At 39.0% G+C, this 20,059-nt stretch overlaps 2 protein-coding genes and 1 long non-coding RNA gene across 10 annotated transcripts in view; 2 read left to right on the top strand and 1 right to left on the bottom strand.

Moving 5' to 3' along the window:
* Positions 1 to 5,489: 5,489 nt before the first annotated feature.
* On the bottom strand, positions 5,490 to 7,117 carry LOC307018651. The gene is made up of 2 exons (XR_013802469.1): positions 6,780 to 7,117; positions 5,490 to 6,679 (listed from the first exon to the last, which is right to left on the bottom strand). It is a non-coding gene; the product is annotated as an uncharacterized lncRNA (long non-coding RNA).
* A 2,300-nt stretch (positions 7,118 to 9,417) lies between these two features.
* Positions 9,418 to 15,083, top strand: uchl1 (ubiquitin carboxyl-terminal esterase L1 (ubiquitin thiolesterase)). The gene is made up of 9 exons (XM_079686414.1): positions 9,418 to 9,553; positions 9,648 to 9,713; positions 10,074 to 10,202; positions 10,863 to 11,004; positions 11,466 to 11,551; positions 12,025 to 12,072; positions 12,688 to 12,757; positions 12,846 to 12,904; positions 14,028 to 15,083. Exons 3-9 carry the CDS (start codon positions 10,074 to 10,076, stop codon positions 14,109 to 14,111), a joined length of 618 nt encoding a protein of 205 aa, XP_079542540.1. The 5' UTR covers positions 9,418 to 9,553; positions 9,648 to 9,713; the 3' UTR covers positions 14,112 to 15,083.
* Positions 15,084 to 16,429: 1,346 nt separating this feature from the next.
* LOC307034653 (LIM and calponin homology domains-containing protein 1-like) overlaps positions 16,430 to 20,059 on the top strand; it is a 29,441-nt gene continuing 25,811 nt past the window's right edge. For 5 of the 8 annotated variants that reach the window (XM_079673485.1, XM_079673483.1, XM_079673482.1 and 2 more), the window contains exon 1: positions 16,431 to 16,876. In XM_079673485.1, coding sequence (XP_079529611.1) covers positions 16,634 to 16,876 — 243 coding nt within the window. In that variant the 5' untranslated portion in view covers positions 16,431 to 16,633. Of the gene's footprint in view, positions 16,877 to 20,059 lie in introns of all 8 variants that reach the window. The other 3 variants (XM_079673481.1, XM_079673484.1, XM_079673487.1) reach the window with 2 other exon arrangements.

Genomic DNA, 20,059 nt, shown 5'->3' with positions numbered 1-20,059 from the left:
ATGGACAGTAGCTGCAGAGCAAAATAAAAGGATAGAACTGTATTATTAATAATAAGGAAGAGAATAGTCCACAGAGATATAAAGGCCTTATATGTAGGGTTCGTAGCAAACAAAATTATTTCAAAGAACGTGATATGTCCTGCAGTGGCTCAGTCAGTGTAGCTGTAGGGTCGCCGGTTCAAGTCCCTGAGCAGACCTAAAATATGGAGTGTGGACTGCTACTTGGAGAGGTCCCAGTTCAGCTCCTGCCCTGCCGTGGTGCCCTTGAGCAAGGCACCGGACGCCCCCCTTCTCCGTTTGGTGGTGAGACCATGAGATGAAGGAAATGCATTAATTTAATTCAGAAGCACATTCAATTCAGTAGAGACCTCATTTAGATTATGTCTAAATAAAACAATAAAACTCAATGCATCAAGAAACAAGAGTAATACACTTGAATGGAAAAGGATTTATAAAGTACAAATCAATACAATTATAAAACCCTGAAATAATATTTAAAGACAATTAGTCCACCAAAACAAGAACAACTGGAAGTGAAAAACGTTTTTAATTGAATGTTTTTAGATTTAACCTGATTTAAACTTCAGATTGTTCTGCATGTTATTCTAGGTTGCAGGTGAACAAAAGGGAGCATGATTTTCCAAGCTCAGTAAAACAGACGCCACCGGAAACTTAATCCTATTGTTTGAGCGAGTTTATAAGGATCAAATTAAAAGACAACAACAACGTAATGTAAGAGGGTAAAAAGACACTAAGGGCAGTATAAATAAATAAAACCATCATGTCTCAAAGAGAAAGAGGCCACCCAGCCTTAGCATGCAGCTCACAATGAAGAGTGTCATATTCCTATATCTCCTTTAATACACCTTTGTGCAAAGTCATATTCAGAATCCGAGGGCTTCAGAGTTGCTGCTGAAGCATGCCTGAATAAAATGTCATCATAATCAAAACATGGTTTGTTCATATGGAAAAAATGCCTTTGCCTTTCATATGCTCAAACGTTAATCAAATTGTATTTAAAAGTCCCCCGCTCAATCCAAACAATGTCCAAGATATTTTTACTCCTTGACTTTTTCAATATTTGTACAATAATGAATGGGTTAATTTATTAAGAGATCATAATCCATCAATCCATCCATCTTCTCCCGCTTATCCGTGGTCAGGTCGCGGGGGTAGCAGTTCCAGCAGAGAGCCCCAAACTTTCTTTTCCCTGGCCACATCAACCAGCTCTGACTGGGGGATCCCAAGGCGCTCCCAGGCCAGCGAAGAGATATAATCCCTCCACCTGGTCCTAGGTCTACCCCTTGGTCTCTTCCCAGCTGGACGTGCCTGGAACACCTCCCTAGGGAGTCCCCCAGGTGGCATCCTAACTGGTGCCCGAACCACCTCAACTGGCTCCTTTCGACTCGAAGGAGGAGCCGTTCAACTCTGAGTCCCTCCCGGATGACTGAACTTCTCACCTTATCCCTAAGGGAGACACCAGCCACCCTGCGGAGAAAACCCATCTCGGCCGCTTGTATCTGGATCATAATCCATATAGATCGAACGGTTATGAAAGCTCTTGGAAAATAATCGCATTATTCTACAACACAGTTACGTTATAGAGTGGGCATCCAAGCACACACACACACACACACACACACACACACACACACACACACACACACACACACACACACACACACACACACACACACACACACACACACACACACACACACACACACACACACACACACACACACACACACACACACACACACACACACACACACACACAGTCCATTTTGAGGTAGTAGGTGATGGTCTCAGTGAATGAGAAAAATAGACAAATTTACACCACCATGCTCCATCCCCAACCTGCAACCAAAGGAGGCACGCCATTCACCTCCACAACCTTTCCCGGGATAGGCATGCCAGTATGCAATGGAAACAGAGGTCAAAGGTCAAAATTAGGTTTCTCAAGATTGTTTTCTGACATCTAATAGAGGAGAATTAAAATTCCAGTGAAGTGAATATAGTTCAGTTGTCCACAAGCGAATAATTCCTTATCTTCGAGGACCACAATCATAGAGTGATTTCATCAGCTGTTCCAAAAACATTCTGTGGCAGGAAAGAGTGATGACTTCAATCAAGTTTCTTTCAGGTCAAATAGATTTCATGGCAAAGATCTTGATTGAAGCAACATTTATCAAAGTAGTGTTGTTTCCAGGGTGACGATGAATATCCTGTGAGCTGCTGAGCATCCATACTCATCAATGGTTCTCTGAAGGCTTTATCCACATTTGCAAAACAGAATGAAATGTTTTTGCTTCCCTCCTCTGAAATGTTCTACAGACCTCTGCCTCACATGCTTGTCCGGCTTTTTAACCACCAACAAATACTCTATTTAAACCCCTAGACAGACATATTGACATGTAGACGCGTAGAATAAATCAACAGCTACCCATATTCACCTGACCTATGAACCCATAAACCCACAGGCTTACTCTTGCTATTCTGCACACACACACACACACACACACACACACACACACACACACACACACACACACACACACACACACACACACACACACACACATGCACACGCGCACACACACACACACACACACACACACACACACACACACAGACACACACACACACACACACACACACACACACACACACACACACACGCACACACACACACACACACACACACACACACACACACACGCACACACACACACACACACACACACACACACACGCGCACGCACACATGCACACGCGCACGCGCACGCACACACACACACACACACACACACACACACACACACACACACACACACACCACACACACACACACACACACAAACACACACACACGCCGCTGACCTCAACCTGCAGGTATGAATAATCAGTACCTTTTGGGACTGTCTTTCTTCGGTTATGATTAAAACATATTTACAAAGTCGAACCCTGAATAAATAAATCATGAAGCTACAGAACAACACTGATTTGCATTTTTTTTAAATCTATAAAAATGGCTTTCGGACACATGTAAAATACGACATGATGTTTAGAGGGACACATGAGCAAATTGATTTCCACATGCATGTCAGAGAAATGTTGTGATGTGTTTGTAAATATCTTTTGAGTTATGGTCTCGAAGGCTTCCATAACTTTCAGAAAAAAAGTAGTTGAATTAGCATATCTCAAAACTAGACTTTGACAATACAGTTTTTCTCAATCGCTAAACCCACTTTTTAGAATCAAAATTAATTTCTTCAAAACAAGAACATAGCCATCTAAACAGAAACACACTTGCCATAACTCTGAATATCTTTTGCAAAATGCACTTACATGACCAAAACTGAAAATACTGGTCACAAAAAAGAATAAGTCGATCGAAACAGATCAAATTGTCCTTTAATGAGACAAATGTGTTTTCTTAACTGAAACTCCGGTCACCATAACAACACATTCTACCATAACAATATACATTTCTTGCAAAGTGCTCTAAGGCACTCAAAACTAAAAATACCCCTTCCAAAACCAGATACCTTCTCCAAAAACAAACATTTGTCAGCTCATTAGAAGACTATTTGAACAGTCATTGCTAAGTGGCACACTAAATACTGACTACAATCATCAATACACAAACCTCAAGCTATCGATATTGGAAACTGAACGGAAAACTAACAAGTTGGGAGAAACAAACTTACATATAGGAAAAACAGTGTGTTACTGTAACTATGTCATTGTTTTTATGTCTCATTTTCAGAAGAGCACCGTAACAGAAACAAAAGATGAATAGCAATACACTGGAAAAAAAATAACATGGGTAAATGATGTAAATCAGCAGTAAAGCAGAGAATGAGATCTATATAGCTTTACTGATCTGCTCTTTGCCGTCTGTCTGGCCACATAGCCTCATCTACGTCACAGCGTATGTCTTCCCTTGCAAGGCAGCGTGGGAAATATCTCCTTGCGTGTCGACACCACCCTTGACAAACATCTTACTGAAGTGAGGGAGATCTTTTATAGGATTCTCACTACAGTAATTACAATTACTATAGGAAATTCATTGATGTCAGCTGTGAGCAATTCATTTACATGGAAGTGAAGTACTCAATTCACCCCAATACAAAAAAAAACATTTCTCAATGTGCAAAAAGGAAAGGACCACAATTACTGACTGTAAAAACTTTGTATCAGCTATAGCTAATCCTCCCCATATGAACATCTCAAAGAGCTATGCAAGTCATATCAACACTATTATAGCTTTACCGGCACCATTTAAAAAAATATTTTAAGTACAGTCATGCAAATTCTATCATGTATATGTTTTCAATGTAACATCATTACTGTAAGGTATACAGTACATTCCATGGAGTTACCTTTTTCAATGGGGTGATTGACTGATAACAAGTGTTAATATTTTGCACATCAAGTGTCAATTAGTGTAGCTATGGTCTAAGTTTATGAGGAAGTGTTATCCACTGTGAGAAGATTATTTTTGTTTTGTTATACATGAGTTACACAAAAGATTTTTGATCTTTGTGTAGAGAATTGTAACTTCAGTTCGAGAATTGTGTGATCTGTTTTGCAAAACACTGCTTAGCATCTGCATTTTGTGTGATATCAATGATAAATGGTATACTGTTGTAGAGAAATGGTTTTCTGTTTCGATGGCTGTGCTGTTGGTTTGATGAAAGGAATTTTGATTCTAAATAGTGGGTTTAGCGATTGAGAAAAACTGTAATAGAAAGGGACACATCTCAAAGGAGAGGTTGATCCCATTCCAACCTAACATAGAGTCTAATTTAGTAAAAAAGAAAAGGTTATTTTCTCTGCATAGCCTATAGGCCAAAAAAAGCCTTCAAATTGTTTTCTCCAAAGAGCCTTTTAATGTGCAGCTGCTTTTTCAAGCTTTAAATTATTAAACATGTGTTTTATCAGTGTGAGATGGCGGTGCTGGGGATTTCTTCACGGTATAACCATCATGCTAGTGAAAGCAAGTAGGTTACAGTGCCACCAAGTAGGAGGGTAAGCCACAACCTGAAATAAAACAGACGGGAAAAACACAAAGCATGTATTTACAGGTTCTCATTCTCACTAACATGGACTCGTACCAATAAAAACAACCAGGTGCCAACACAGACAGGTGCAGCATAAACTAACAGAAACCACAACATGAACAAACAGGTGCAGAACAACTGGGAAAACAGGACACACTGAAGTAATATCCTCCTGGTTAAAATCTAGAAAATGTACTCAATAAGTAACTGTGAGCAGTGAAGTGCCCCTCAAACTCATGAAGTGTCCAAATCTAAGATAACCAAGTGGGTGAATATGGATGGAATATACAACTGCATTTACAGTTTTTCTCAATCGCTAAACCCACTTTTTAGAATCTAAATTCATTTCTTCAAAACAAGAGCATAGCCATCTAAACAGAAACACACTTGCCATAACTCTGAATATCTTTTGCAAAATGCACTTACATGACCAAAACTGAAAATACTGGTCACAAAAAAGAATAAGTCGATCGAAACAGAACAAATTGTCCTCTAATGAGACAAATGTGTTTTCATAACTGAAACTCCGGTCACCATAATAACCCATTCTACCATAACAATATACATTTCTTGCAAAGTGCTCTAAGGCACTCAAAACTAAAAATACCCCTTCCAAAACCAGATACCTTCTCCAAAAACAAACATTTGTCAGCTCATGAGAAGACTATTTGAACAGTCATTACTAAGTGGCACACTAAATACTGACTACAATCATCAATACACAAACCTCAAGCTATCGATATTGGAAACTGAACGGAAAACTGACAAGTTGGGAGAAACAAACTTACATATAGGAAAAACAGAGTCTTACTGTAACTATGCCATTGTTTTTATTGTCTCATTTTCAGAAGAGCACCGTAACAGAAACAAAAGACGAATAGCAATACACTGGAAAAAAATAACATGGGTAAATGATGTAAATCAGCAGTAAAGCAGAGAATGAGATCTATATAACTTTACTGATCTGCTCTTTGGCGTCTGTCTGGCCACATAGCCTCATCTACGTCACAGCGTATGTCTTCCCTTGCAAGGCAGCGTGGGAAATATCTCCTTGCGTGTCGACACCACCCTTGACAGGATTCCGCAGAGATGTCCCGACAGCCAGCATTCATTGCGTCCAAAAGGGGCATTCTGTCATGAGGATGATGGTCATAAACCTTCCATCTCCAGGCAGAGAAGAACTCCTCAATGGGGTTTAGAAATGGGGAGTATGGAGGGAGGAACTCCATGGCCATGTGTGGATGAGCCTCAAACCATGCCCTCACGTCACGAGAGTGGTGGAATGCCACATTGTCCCATATGACCACGTGAACCGACCTCACTTGATCCCTCTCTTCTGGTGGCACAAGTCCGTCATACAGGACATCCAGGAAGGCAAGGACATGTTGCGTGTTATATGCTCCCATTAAAGGGATGTGAGCAAGGACGCCTTGTGTCGAGATAGCCGCACACAATGTTATGTTTCCTCCCCTTTGGCCTGGAACAAAGACTGTCGCTCTTTGCCCAATAAGGTTCCTCCCACGTCTCCTCACTTTGGAGAGGTTGAAGCCTGCTTCATCCACATATACAAAAACATGTGGTAATGCATTGCCTTCCAGCTCCATCATTCGCTAAAGAAAATGAAACAAACAGAGGACCGTTTTACATTACTGTAAGCAGTCAGACATACTAAAAATATAGGCAAGCCATCAGTGTGATTGAGGTCCTTACCTGTACATACCGGTGCCTTAACTCCTTCACACGGTCAGAGTTGCGTTCAAAAGGAACCTTATAGATCTGTTTCATTCTGAGGTGTTGCCTCTTTAACACCCGGTCAATGGTTGCAACACTTATAGACTGAATGTTACTGAAGACATCCTGGTCTGCAATTATTCTGGCCTGAATCTCCCTTAAGCGGATTTCATTGTTGGCCACAACCATATCAACAATGGCAGACTCTTGTTCTGGAGTAAAGGCCTTTCGTCTGCCACCAGAGCGGGGTGCTCTTTCAGTTCTATCAATAAATATTTGAGAATGTTATGTACTTTAATATAAAAACAGTGATCGAAACCTACATCAAAATAGAAATGCATGAAGTGCTGTAAAAAAGGGTTACAGTAGCTTACCTATTTTCGTGCCTGAACATCCTAATAATGGATGCCACTGTTGATCTCGGTATATTGGGCTGAACCCTTTGGCCAGCCTCACTGAGGGACATGCCATGGTTTATGACGTGGTCCACAATAGTTGCACGGGTGTTGTCCGAAACTACTGTTCGCATTGGTCCCCTTTCAACTCTTCCACCACGCATACGTACAGCCCTCCCTCTTCCTCTCTGAACATGAGGGTTCCCTCTTCCTCTCTGAACATCAGCTCTCCCTCTTCCTCTCTGAACATCAGCTCTCCCTCTTCCTCTCTGAACATCAGCCCTCCCTCTTCCTCGCTGAACAACAGGGTTCCTTCTTCCTCTCAGAGCTCCTCTACCTACTCGATCAGCCATTTTGTTTACACAAACATCTTACTGAAGTGAGGGAGGTCTTTTATAGGATTCTCACTAATTACAATTACTATAGGAAATTCATTGATGTCAGCTGTGAGCAATTCATTTACATGGAAGTGAAGTACTCAATTCACCCCAATACAAAAAAAAACATTTCTCAATGTGCAAAAAGGAAAAGACCACAATTACTGACTGTAAAAATGTTGTATCAGCTATAGCTAATCCTCCCCATATGAACATCTCAAAGACCTATGCAAGTCATATCAACACTATTATAGCTTTACCGGCACCATTTAAAAAAATATTTTAAGTACAGTCATGCAAATTCTATCATGTAAATGTTTTCAATGTAACATCATTACTGTAAGGTATACAGTACATTCCATGGAGTTACCTTTTTCAATGGGGTGATTGACTGATAACAAGTGTTAATATTTTGCACATCAAGTGTCAATTAGTGTAGCTATGGTCTAAGTTTATGAGGAAGTGTTATCCACTGTGAGAAGATTATTTGTTGTTTTGTAGACATGAGTTACACAACAGATTTTTGATCTTTGTGTAGAGAATTGTAACTTCAGTTAGAGAATTGTGTGATCTGTTTTGCAAAACACTGCTTAGCATCTGCATTTTGTGTGATATCAATGAGAAATGGTATACTGTTGTAGAGAAATGGTTTTCTGTTTCGATGGCTGTGCTGTTGGTTTGATGAAAGGAATTTTGATTCTAAATAGTGGGTTTAGCGATTGAGAAAAACTGTAATACTCTATATACTGTATACAGCACAGTATAGTGCTTTAAGTTGGACATACATTTGTTATTGGATTTCAGTGTTTTTTCTATTTATATTGCTGTCATGTGACCCAATGTCTCCAATTCAACGTAGTATTGTATTACTACACTAGACAAGGAAAGAATATAGAAATTATGTTATGAAAATTCAGCAGTTTATTGAAAAGTCTCATTTGTTTTCAAAACCCTTCCATGTGATCTGACCTAATTAAATGAGTCAAACATCAATACAGCATTATAGTACTTAACTTGCAAGTAGGACATGCCTATTTTTATATGTTTATAGAGTTTTTCTATTTAATATGAACATTGTTGTAACAATTCTGAAGTTGTTTTTTATTGAAAAGCCACATTATGTTCAATAAACTACATGTCATGTGACCCATGACTCCAAATCAATGCAGTATTCTATTACTACACTGGGCAAGTAGAACACAACTCTTGTTATTGGATTTTAGTGCTTCTTATATTTCATTTCAGTATTTTTCCTAAAAGAGCTGACGTTTTTATTTATTTAATAGCTTTCACATCATGTGACCCGATGACTCCAAATCAATGCATAATTGTATTGCTACACTGCACACTTAAGGCACGTTTCTTATAGAATATTAAATATCTTGCATTCTTCCAACTAACATCTCCCTGTGTTATAATTAGCAGATTAACAATTTCAATGTTATTGTTTTGTTTGTGTTGCATTGTAAGGCTAAGTAGCATTGAACTTGCACTTATATACTATATTACTAATATAAAGTTGTATATGTCATCCCCTGTGTTATTCACTCAATTTTCTGTTAAAGTATATTGAATTGAATTGATGCATACTTCACTTCTTTCTTTCTAGAAATAACTTGATTTTACCAGAGTGATCTCATATTGAGTGGTGGGATTTAGCTTAAATATTTGTCTAATAGGGATGTATCTTTTTCCAGGGTGTTGCTACACATCACAACGTGTTACAATATAAATATAGAGTTGGAAATAACTCTAATATCGTAAAGAATGCCGGCAGAATATGAACTCCTCCGGTTATGTGATCTTAGCCCACCCCCCTGTCTGCCGGTAAGTGGTATGACCGGCAGCATTAAGTACGGGAACGCTGTGTAACTTCCACTGACATCAGCAGAAACCGGCACAGCGAGCAGACACATAGTTCACCGAGACACCCCGAAACAAAGCGAAAATGGAGTGGACCCCAATGGAAATCAACCCCGAGGTAAGGGGAAATAACTCTGTGTTGTATTGTTTGTAAACCGTAACGTTTTCATGGACGAAATACTCAGTTGTGGTTTATGTTTATTTTGTTTCAGATGCTGAACAAGGTAACTAACAAACGGTTGGTGACGTAAACGTTAACAGTTTGATTCAACCGTCAGGTAAGTTTGATATTAGCTAGCTCCTTATAAGGGCAGTTTAACCGTTTGTGAGACGAACGTTAAAACCACGTTGCAGACACGCCATTAAAACAAAGATAATATGGCGAACGTGAACTGTAGCGTTAAAGGTAAATGTGGTAGTCATGTAGAAAACAACAGGAGACGCTTTTATCGGATTTCATGAGCGGCAGCATCATCATCTCCAGTGTCTAGGCTACAGGGTGTGGTCTGGCTGGAGCAGCACAACGCAGCATCTTCCCTCAGAGGGGATCATGTATACATCTCGCATCTGAAACATCAACTCCTTCACCTCCATTTGAGCTATCGTGTTGTGTTTATTTTCCTTGCTGTGTGTTCCAGATGATGAGCAAGCTAGGCGTGGGTGAGAACTGGCGCTTTGTTGACGTGCTGGGGCTGGAGAGTGAGCAACTGTCCGCCGTCCCAAAGCCATGCTGTGCCATGATGCTGCTCTTCCCACTGACACAACAGGTAATAATGGGGTGGTGGCGACTACTTCCCGGAAGCGAAGGGTTGGGTGACTCTGAGATGCAGGGAGGGCATGGATGAGACTGAGAGGGAGGAAAGGGCTGGTTAAGAATGGGTAGAATAGGATATGCTCGGATGATGTGAAGAACATGAATCAGCTTATGCTTACCCTTTTTTCATCGTCCTTTCATAACTACATTGTATTATTCTCAGATTTGATTGTATTATTTCATTATGTTTTTCCTCTCTTAAACCCTTTATTATACCAACCCTTCATTGGAGCCAGGCCACATCCCTGTGCCCAACAGCTGAAATATACCAACAAATAACAATTAATATAATTTTCAACTGATCAAACTTATCAATTGCTCTACAAATGATGACACATATTGTGAAAAATCTCAATTTTTTTGAAAGATTAAGAGGTGTATTCAAATGCCTTGTTTATTTCAAAACAAGTAAATATATAATGAGAAAAATCCTTTAAATGTTAAATTAAGATAATTTGCTTTATAAATGACCGAATTAAGTAATTGTGATCTTAATACAAATGCACATTTGAAGTGGCATATTTTTACTTCACCCTGGGTTTGCATGGACAGAAGACCATGACCATACTCCTATCTGCCAAACATGCCCATACGTTATTTGTCTGTCTTGCAGCATGAGTCTTTCAGGAAGCAGCAGACCGACAAGGTTGCAGATAGCTCTGAGGTTTATTTCCTGAAGCAGACGGCAGTTAATTCCTGTGGCACCATCGCCCTGCTGCATGCTGTGGCCAACAACAAGAGCAAGCTGACATTTGGTGAGTTCAGATCGCAAAGGAACTGGTATTATAGTTAGTGCAAAACAACACAATTATCTTTATAGATATTACAAAATACTTATTTATAAAAGGTGCTCACTGCTGTCTGTCAGTATAAATGACTCGGCAGTTTATATTCCAAGTGCCAAGATTTTGTTGTTTTCATTTTTTTTTTAAATATCACCCATACCTAATTTAGTCTTACATTTATTTTAGTATAGAGACAATGCCAAAATTACACCACATTTTGTTAGAACTGAAAATCAAATTTCGAAAACGGTGGAAAATCGTCATTCTAGACAGTGATGTGGGAACAGCTCCGTAAGTCAGGTGTAGACCAGTATAATAATTACATCATCTGTATTACTAGTAGTGTAATTAAGTGTGGCAGGTTGCGATTTGAATTAGGGATCAATTAATTTATTTCTTATTGCGTTTGATGCTGTTTTGGGTCTCTTCAGAAAGTGACTCTGCCCTGAAGAAGTTTCTAGATGAGACTGCAAACATGTCTGCTGATGACCGTGCCAAACATCTGGAGAAGAACCAGGTGAGATAAATATACACGCTGTGGAAGCTGCTTATGTTCTTCTGTTAGCTGAATTCAAAAGAATAGAGATTTGGATGGATACATGTTGGAAAAGTATTTTAACTTACTCGTCATCAAATAACACTTCAACTGCATTTACTACATTTTTTAAAAACAATAATAAATGTAAGCCCAAATCAAACACCCAATTTCTGTTAGTAGCTTCATGTTTTGTTTTGTCCACTTGGAGGCGGCAGACATCGTTAAATCTCTGTCACTCTAAAGGCCAGCCTGATCACGGCTTTAAAAATGCTTGAATTTTGTTACACAATGAACGATTACAAATGTGTGCCATTTGAAAAAAAAAAATTCAACAAGTTATTATTTTGAAGTTACATATCTGATTGTCATTTGAAACATGTGTATTTAATAAAAAATAAAAAAAAGATCAGTTTTAAAGGTATTTAACTGACGCATGTTTGTTTCTCCTACAGGCAATCTATGAGGCTCACAATGAGGTTGCCGTGCAGGGCCAGTGCAGGGTAAGATATCCAAACGCAATATCCTCTACAGTAGGGCTGAGCAATTAATCGTATTTTAATCTCGATTACGATTTTGGCTTGCAACTATTATGAAAACAACGTAATCGAAATAAAATGATTATTTTAATTTTATTGGTTTTTCAGTTGAATTATACTTAAAGTTCAGACTTATCAACTGTTAAAAACATACTCTTCACATTTTTTTTTCAATAAATGGATGTTTTCAAAATAAATGGATAATCGTTTTTAATAATCGTGATATCAATTATTTACCAAAATAATCGTAATTATGATTTTTGCCATCATCGAGCAGCCCTACTCTACAGTACATATGGCCTACATTGTTAGCCACTTTTTAAAGTAGTAAATTCACTAAATTTGAATTATTCATGTGACACAGCTGACACATGCCACAGTTGAAGACATTCCAATCTGTTTCCCCATACACTGATAACGCTGAATACAAAGAATAATTATCAGAAAAATATATACTTTTCAGTTTAATGTGTTTCCCAATATGCAATCTTTCTTTCTTGATAGCCCATTTCTATGCTCTCTCTCTCTTTATGTAACAATATTTACTCTGAATTAATTCCTCGTATCTTAATTTCCCAGCCGGAAGCTGACAAAGTCAACTTCCACTTTATTGCCTTTGTCAATGCAAATGGACAACTTCATGAATTTGGTAAGCATTTCAACTCCTTATGCACACTCTTCTGTGTGTTTTTATTTTTCATGTCTTTGATCCTAAAATATATGATCTGTTTTTTAAGATGGAAGAATGAATGGACCAGTGAAGCATGGAGATACCAAAGATGGGTCATTTATTACGGTAGGCAAAACTATAACCATTTACATTGTGTATCCATTCTGGATTCGTTGGTATGTCATTGTGAGCCCAGTTCCTTTTATGCTTGTGATCTGTGATGAGTCATGGTATTAGACTGGAATAGGGAGTGGCCATTTCCGAGTTGCTTGACTCAATCAATAAACTTGGCTAATGCACGCTCTCACATCTCCTATAGGGATCATAAAAAATATGGGGACTGGTAGGAAGATTGGTAGACATTTTAAACATTACTTTTCTACAAGAATCTCAATGTAATGATGATTTAAGCAATGCCAACCACCAAGTAACTTTGTAAGCCAAGACTGGTTGTTAAATGTTAGGTGAATAAAGCATTTTTTTTCTCTGAGAATCATAGTGAATATGACTGATACAACTGCAAAAACAATCCGTCTGAAAGAGTGCAGTTAAATTCATCTTAAGTGTTGAGAGATTGTCGCATAGAACCACCACATGATGGCGCTACATGCATTAGAAATGAAATCACAACATTAAATGTTCATATGATGTATTGGCTATCATGTAAAGAAATAAGTATAAACCCTTAGCAACAGTAGAGATACCTTCATAGATGCATAAAAGATAATGGGAGACAAAAGTTGCAGACTTGAATTTACAGCTTCTATTTAGTGTCATCGATTATATGAAATGTTGATATACAATATTTATGAAGTGTAACAATCACTTTAGGGCTGCTTCTGGTAATACTGTAAACACTGCTTCTGGTAATACTGTAAACACGCAAGAACGAGATATATATATATATATATATATATATATATATATACAAAATGTTTTACGACTCCAACCATATTTAATCACACCGAGCCTCATTTTACATTATTCATATTTTATTAATGGTACCCAGCCCTACCGGGAATTATAAAGATATTGGCAGTAAAATGAACCCGGATATTAAAAGATCCTCCTTCTTAGGACAGTCTTTCCTTCATAGCTACTAACATCAATGTCTTTAGTGTAGTGTAGTAAAAGTAGTTCTGGTGTATAGTGATACAAATAACCTTAACCTTGAGTAGAAGTAAATTATTGTAAATTACATGTAAGTTTTATTTGCCTAATCTTTTTTTAACTTGTAATCCATGCACAGGATGCGTCTAAGGTGTGCCGTGGATTCATGGAGAGAGAGCAAGGCGAGGTGCGTTTCTCTGCGGTTGCTCTCTGTCAGAGTTAAATGTTCGGTAGGACACAACCAAATTGTAAACCAAAATGTCCTGAAGCATTCACATGGCCACATTCAGCCGGCACCCAGAACAACCTGTGAACACACACATCTGCAGACACTATGCACTGTAAAGCACACATTGTTGCCACATAAAGTACTTTCATCTCATGAACAAAGCATTCTTTAGCACATGTACACATACACACACACACAAGGACACCATCTAACCCTTTTGTTCTGATGAAACTAATTGATACAAGCTAGCTAAACCTTTTTATGTGATATCATTCAGCAATGGGAATTGTAAAACATGAGGTTAGACCTCACCTCACAACTGCTTCTATGTGTCTTTTTGCAACTTGTTTTGTATGTATTCATTGGTGCATCAGTTTCAAACTCTCCACACTGATGCTTATATAAATACCTTTTGTGCCAATAACTAGAATAAAGACGAGTGGGAAGAAAAAGGCAGAAAACATTGCCTGTTTTTCTGAAAGCATTTAGTTCAGTTTAAAAGGATCTGACATTCCTCAGAACAGCCCAAATGTATCCGTAGGAATAATTTAACCATTGTTAGGAGAATGCATGCAACCCTGGTTTTGAGTGGCATTTGTTATTGGGTGACACTTCTCTGTAAATTGAGAATTGAAACTTCAAATTGGTGGTGGTGGATACCAGCTGTTCACCTATGTTTTCAGAAATTATTACAAGAGAATGTTGTTTGCACTTATTTTGAAATGGATTTTCTCTTAACAATATAAAAATAGTCAAATACATTGTAAGTGTACAAGTTTGACACATAGAATACAAAACTTCAAAACACTGTAGGAACCATCGAAATAAAGTGTTCTATATTGGGGTGTTGTCGAGCTAGGCTGTGCTACAATTGTTTAACTTCCTGCACCGTTTTAATACTATGTTGCTGTAGTTCTGTTGGTGATGCAGCTGTGGGAATTCATTAAAGCAACCATTAGACTTAAATGTGTCGGCTGTTCTCTTTCTTTCTCTTCCTTCAAAACCCAATATTTAACCTTTTTTATTTGACCTCCTCCTCCAGTTCCCAGTCGGCATTTTAGTTGAAACTTCTTTCACGCTCGTGTCATATGAGGTGATGAAGTGGTTAATGCCATGCAGCCCTCACAGCTGGGGGTTCATCCTGACTAGTGCTGGCTGCAGTTCAGCTGCAAAGAGATGAAACGGGAGGAGGATGACTGAAGAGTTGTTGATAGTCTGTTCAGTCTACTCATCACTGCTGACACAAGACCTTTCTCTGGGTTGAAAAGAGCATGCACAGTGTGATGTACAGTATAAGGCTCTAAAATACAGAGACGTATCTATATTTTAGGAAAGTGGGTATGGAAGTAAAAAGGGTACCACTAGTCTCCCCTTTTAGTTTTCTTTCAAAATGTTCAGAAAATAAAGGTTAACCCTGCTGTTTTAAAAAGGTCACATTTTCATCCAATACTAAAGGGCAGCAGCTATCAACACAACTGTACGCACACATATCAATAGCACTGATTGCTTACAACACTGCTGAGGACTGCCAAGCTATTCTTTTGTCAGTTTATTTTTGGTGCTATAGATTGTTCTAGCTTCTTCTAAATGATGATGAAACAAATCTCTCAAAAGCTGTCTTATCATACATGGGGCTTCTTATTTTTTAGCAACTTAAGGCAAAGCTGTAAGACAGTGAGGTCATAATGCTGCCTTTAAGTATCCATTGGGTACAGAGCACACACTACTGTGTTGTGGGACAGCTTCATAATATTTTGCCCAGACCAAAAACACAACTGTATTTGCATCATTGAAGCAAATAAATAACAGAAAAAAATGTGGATATTTAAATATTTTGTTGGGTCCCTATCAAAACACAGAACAACATTTGCATTTTACGAGTTTATTTTTGAAAAGTTGTATGCAATTAATTAAATTAACTCAGGCCCTTGAGAGTCTCAGGGCCAGGGGGTAGATGCTTCTTTATTAATTGAATAATTAATTAAACAAATACAACATAGGCCCAGCTTCAAATAATTTAGGCTTTTTGTTGAATGTTTGAAATCTGAGGTCTTTTATTGACTCAAATTGAGCAATAACCCGTGAAAGCTCTACGTTTTTAAATGTCATTGTAACATTTCTATAAATGTTTGAAACCAGTGGACTTCTAATACTCTGGTAAGCATACAGCAAATCTCCTGAAACTGTCAATTGCAGCTGACGCAGGAGAAATAACGGGACATTTTTTTCAGTCTCTCTCCCTCTCTCCCCTCTATCTCTTTCTATATCTCTCGACCTCCCCCGCATAGATTCCTGTCTGCGCGTGCACGTCCCTTCTGAAATGCGCGGCAGCGGCCTCGCGCAGCGTCGCCTACAGGAATCATTATTTTTAGCGCCTGGCTCGTGTTGCAGTGTCGGGGTCGCAAGAAGCTTTTCTCTCCATCTCTGTTCAATTGGAGCAGGACTCGCAAACTGCGAGTTTTTGCACGAGAGAGCTACGCAACGCGCTGACTGTGCGTGAAGTTGCGGGTCGGTCGATGTTTGAAAGCGAGGAGGGGGATAACAGACTGACAGAGCAGGGGGGGGGAGCACCAACATATCTTGTCCCCATTTCACCAGCGTCCGATACACTCTCCGGTGCTCGTTTAACGGACAGCCAGGAGATGGCTAGCCCCACAGCAGGTCGAGAAGTCCCGGATGCTTCACCGCAGGACGAGCCGGAGGCGTCGGCTCAGCCCCATCCCGAACCAGCCTGTCTGGAGGCTCAGAAATGGATAGAGGTGAGTGAAAAGACGCTCCGGGAGGCTCACGGGCCTGCTGCTACAGCACCGCGGGACAGACACGTCCATTACTGGGGGATATAAATACATAGAGCACCGGTGCACCGTCACCTGTTGTGGGAACGATGCAGTGTCGGGTTACCGTGTGGGACAACGGCTCTGTATGTGTGGACAAACGTAGAAGTTTTAACATATGTGTGTGTCCTGGCGTTATTTAACACACACACCAGTAACGTGGGGGGCTTAAAGCAAGGACAGAGCTAGAAAAAAACTGAAAAGTAAAATTAAATCTCATAAAGTAGCCATTATGTACCGTTTGTTTTGATGTTTTACTTGCTCGGTGGTGTAACGCCCCCTTTCTCCGAGTGAGAGGGGATTCCGGTTGCCATAGTGATAAAACCGGGCCAGCACTTAGCACTAGATGCTGTAGCGTTGATCCCATCGAATGAGATTATTATTCGGGGTTTGCTGCATCACTTCCTCCACCACCATCATCTGCTTGGATAAAAACGTCTCTCTGTGAGCCAGAGAGGTGAATCATGATTTTGCCCTGTGGAGCTGAGTTATGGTAACCTATTTTCTGCCGTCCCTGCTTCAGGCTATAGCTACCTGCCAACTAGCATCTCAGCTTTGGGTAATACAGTCTGGAAGTACAACAAAAATGAGCTCTAAAGCTCTAAACTGAGTTTTGACTTCAGCTTCACACGGTAGATGTGTTTTCACAGGACTCCCACTATCTTCATCCATACAAGCTGTGGTAGATTGCAGAGAGTGAGATGGATAGTTATATTAAAATCTGAATTGCAGTTATTGCAAGACTGCAAACACCTTGACACAGAGTTAGAATTGTTGTAAAATAGATAAAGATAGAATGATTCTTTCCATTGTCAAAGAAGTAGAAAGGTGAAAATATTCATGACTGAAAATAACAAACACTTATGAAACAAATGTATGATTGATTATTCAACAACAATGTGTTTGCAGAGGACATTTTGGATTAAATGTTGAAAAGGTTATGGCACTGATTTGAAGGAATTAAACGCTCTTCTGCTTGTGGATATTTTTTTTATAAAGAAAGGATTACAAAGATTTCTTATATATTCCAGTTTGAAGGATAACGTTTTCCAAACATCGCAAAAACATAAAGTGCTTTACTATAACCTTAAACGTTTTCAAAATCCAAGATATAGAGCAAATTAAAGAGATTTATTTAGATATAAAATGAAAAAAATGTTTTTATTGATAAAACTAATATTTATGTTATTTAAAAGAAATATCTAACTAAATTATAAAAAGGCCTTGGTTTTAAAAACATTTAGTTTAAAGCGTAAGAATAATAGAATTGGTAGTCTGCATTTCTTTGGGGGGCATTCCTAGTCAATCAGAATTACAATTGACCTCTTACATGACATCCCTCTTAAATGAAGTTCATCTTGCTCCCAGTCAAAGCGTTGTGGTCTTTTGGATCACTAAAAAAACGTTATTAACAGGTTTTGTTACCAGGAAGGGGACCATAAGCACATTTTGGTCTGCATTTAAAAATAATCAATGCTAGTAGTCTAGGTCAAAGTTGCTCTAGGTCTTATTCTCTCCTGTAGTGTATTCCTCTTGCTTTGTCGTCCTGCTACCTCCTATTTCTCCAGTTATTTAAAGTCCGGTCAGGCCGACTCTATTTCTAGTGGTGTATTTATGCACTTTCACAGGTGTGGATGATTCAGGGTTAAACACGCCACCCTACGCTCCATGCTGCATTTTCAGTTTGTGTGCCTCTCTCTAAAAGTATGCAAAGTGTATTCACACACACAAATGTCAATCAGCTATGCATGATACAGCTCACACACTCCTCAGACACGCCCCGGTTGGGTGACACTGGTCACTATGGGAACATAACATGCGGCCTCTCAGGTGTCACTGTTTCCAGGGGGAGCAGTAGGCAATCTATCACCACATGACCAGAGCAGGAAATGACACGGGTACAGACAAGACCTTTCTATCTGTTTATAGACGAGACAAGGCAGGATTAGACTGTCTCAAAGCTGATGCACACCATCGACTGTGCTTAAACCTGGTGGATGTGTCCTTGATTGAGCTGATTAAAGTTGGACATGCTTAGAGGAAACATAACGTAAACTTTGGTGACAGCAGCTAACCTCTGCTGTCACCGGCATACAGTACATAGCGGGTGAGGTCAGTCACACAGGGGAAGAGATGGACCAAAGAATATATTTGTGTGTGTGCCAGATGCCACAGCTGTCTGTCCGAGGCAGATTAACTCCAATGGTCGCAGACAGCCAGCTGTGTCTTTACGAGAGAGAGAGAGAGAGAGAGAGAGAGTGTGAGAGCAGGGATTCATGGGATTTTCCATGCATTAAATGTTGTATGAAAGAATGTGGAATAAGGATGGGATAGACTTACTGTTCGCACAGATGTCTTTCATGCCTCAGTGATTTTTGAAGTTTTTGTGTTGCCAAAATACTTGCAGTTTCCAACGGATAAAATGACACATCTTGGCATGGTGCAGATTTCATGAGCATTACTTCAGGTTGTGTTGTATTAAAAAAAAGTGTTACGCTTAACTTTACTTCATTTAGGATGCAAAGGACACTTAAATGTACATAAACAGACTCCTAGTGGGGGAAATAACATACTTACTTTTTCGATTAAGTGTATTTTGTACTTATCTCAGAAGTTAAATAAAGATTCAATTACAAATTACATTTGACTTCATTTCTATGCGCAGAGTGACATATTTGTGTATTAAAGGTCACTATCTTATTTCCCCCCTTTTTGTATATTATCATTGATTTAAAAATACAAAATAACATGCCATGGTTACGTTATGATAGCTCCTATATATCACATGTAACTAAACATTTTAGTGTACTTTTACCACAAATTCATTTTACTGTGATATAGTACAGTAAGTGTGCTGAGAGGAAGTACTCTGGTTCCTCATGTTGAACAGATATTCATTATCTGGTGGTTTCTAGTGTCCAATCACTGTTTTTTTTCTCCAGATTAAACTCATCTTCAATCTGGATTTTGACTTAATCTTTACGGATTCCTCTTTCAGTTTTTCTTTTTGTGTTTTTCTCTTTTTTTCTGTGTGTCACGATAGTCCATTAGTGTGCAGGATGCCTACAGCACATTATGACATACCGAGGTTAATGCTTCTGCAACAGC

Source organism: Notothenia rossii (assembly GCF_949606895.1).
Source record: "Notothenia rossii genome assembly, chromosome: 1".
Taxonomy (NCBI): Eukaryota; Metazoa; Chordata; class Actinopteri; order Perciformes; family Nototheniidae; genus Notothenia; species Notothenia rossii.
This window is presented reverse-complemented; position numbering and strand designations above follow the sequence as displayed.

Excerpts from the sequence above, each read along its gene's own strand:
- uchl1 (XM_079686414.1), top strand. The coding sequence starts at position 10,074 with ATGATGAGCAAGCTAGGCGTGGGTGAGAACTGGCGCTTTGTTGACGTG. Across the intron at positions 11,005-11,465 it reads CAAGAGCAAGCTGACATTTG|AAAGTGACTCTGCCCTGAAG; the intron begins GTGAGTTCAGAT and ends GGGTCTCTTCAG. Across the intron at positions 11,552-12,024 it reads AACATCTGGAGAAGAACCAG|GCAATCTATGAGGCTCACAA; the intron begins GTGAGATAAATA and ends TTTCTCCTACAG.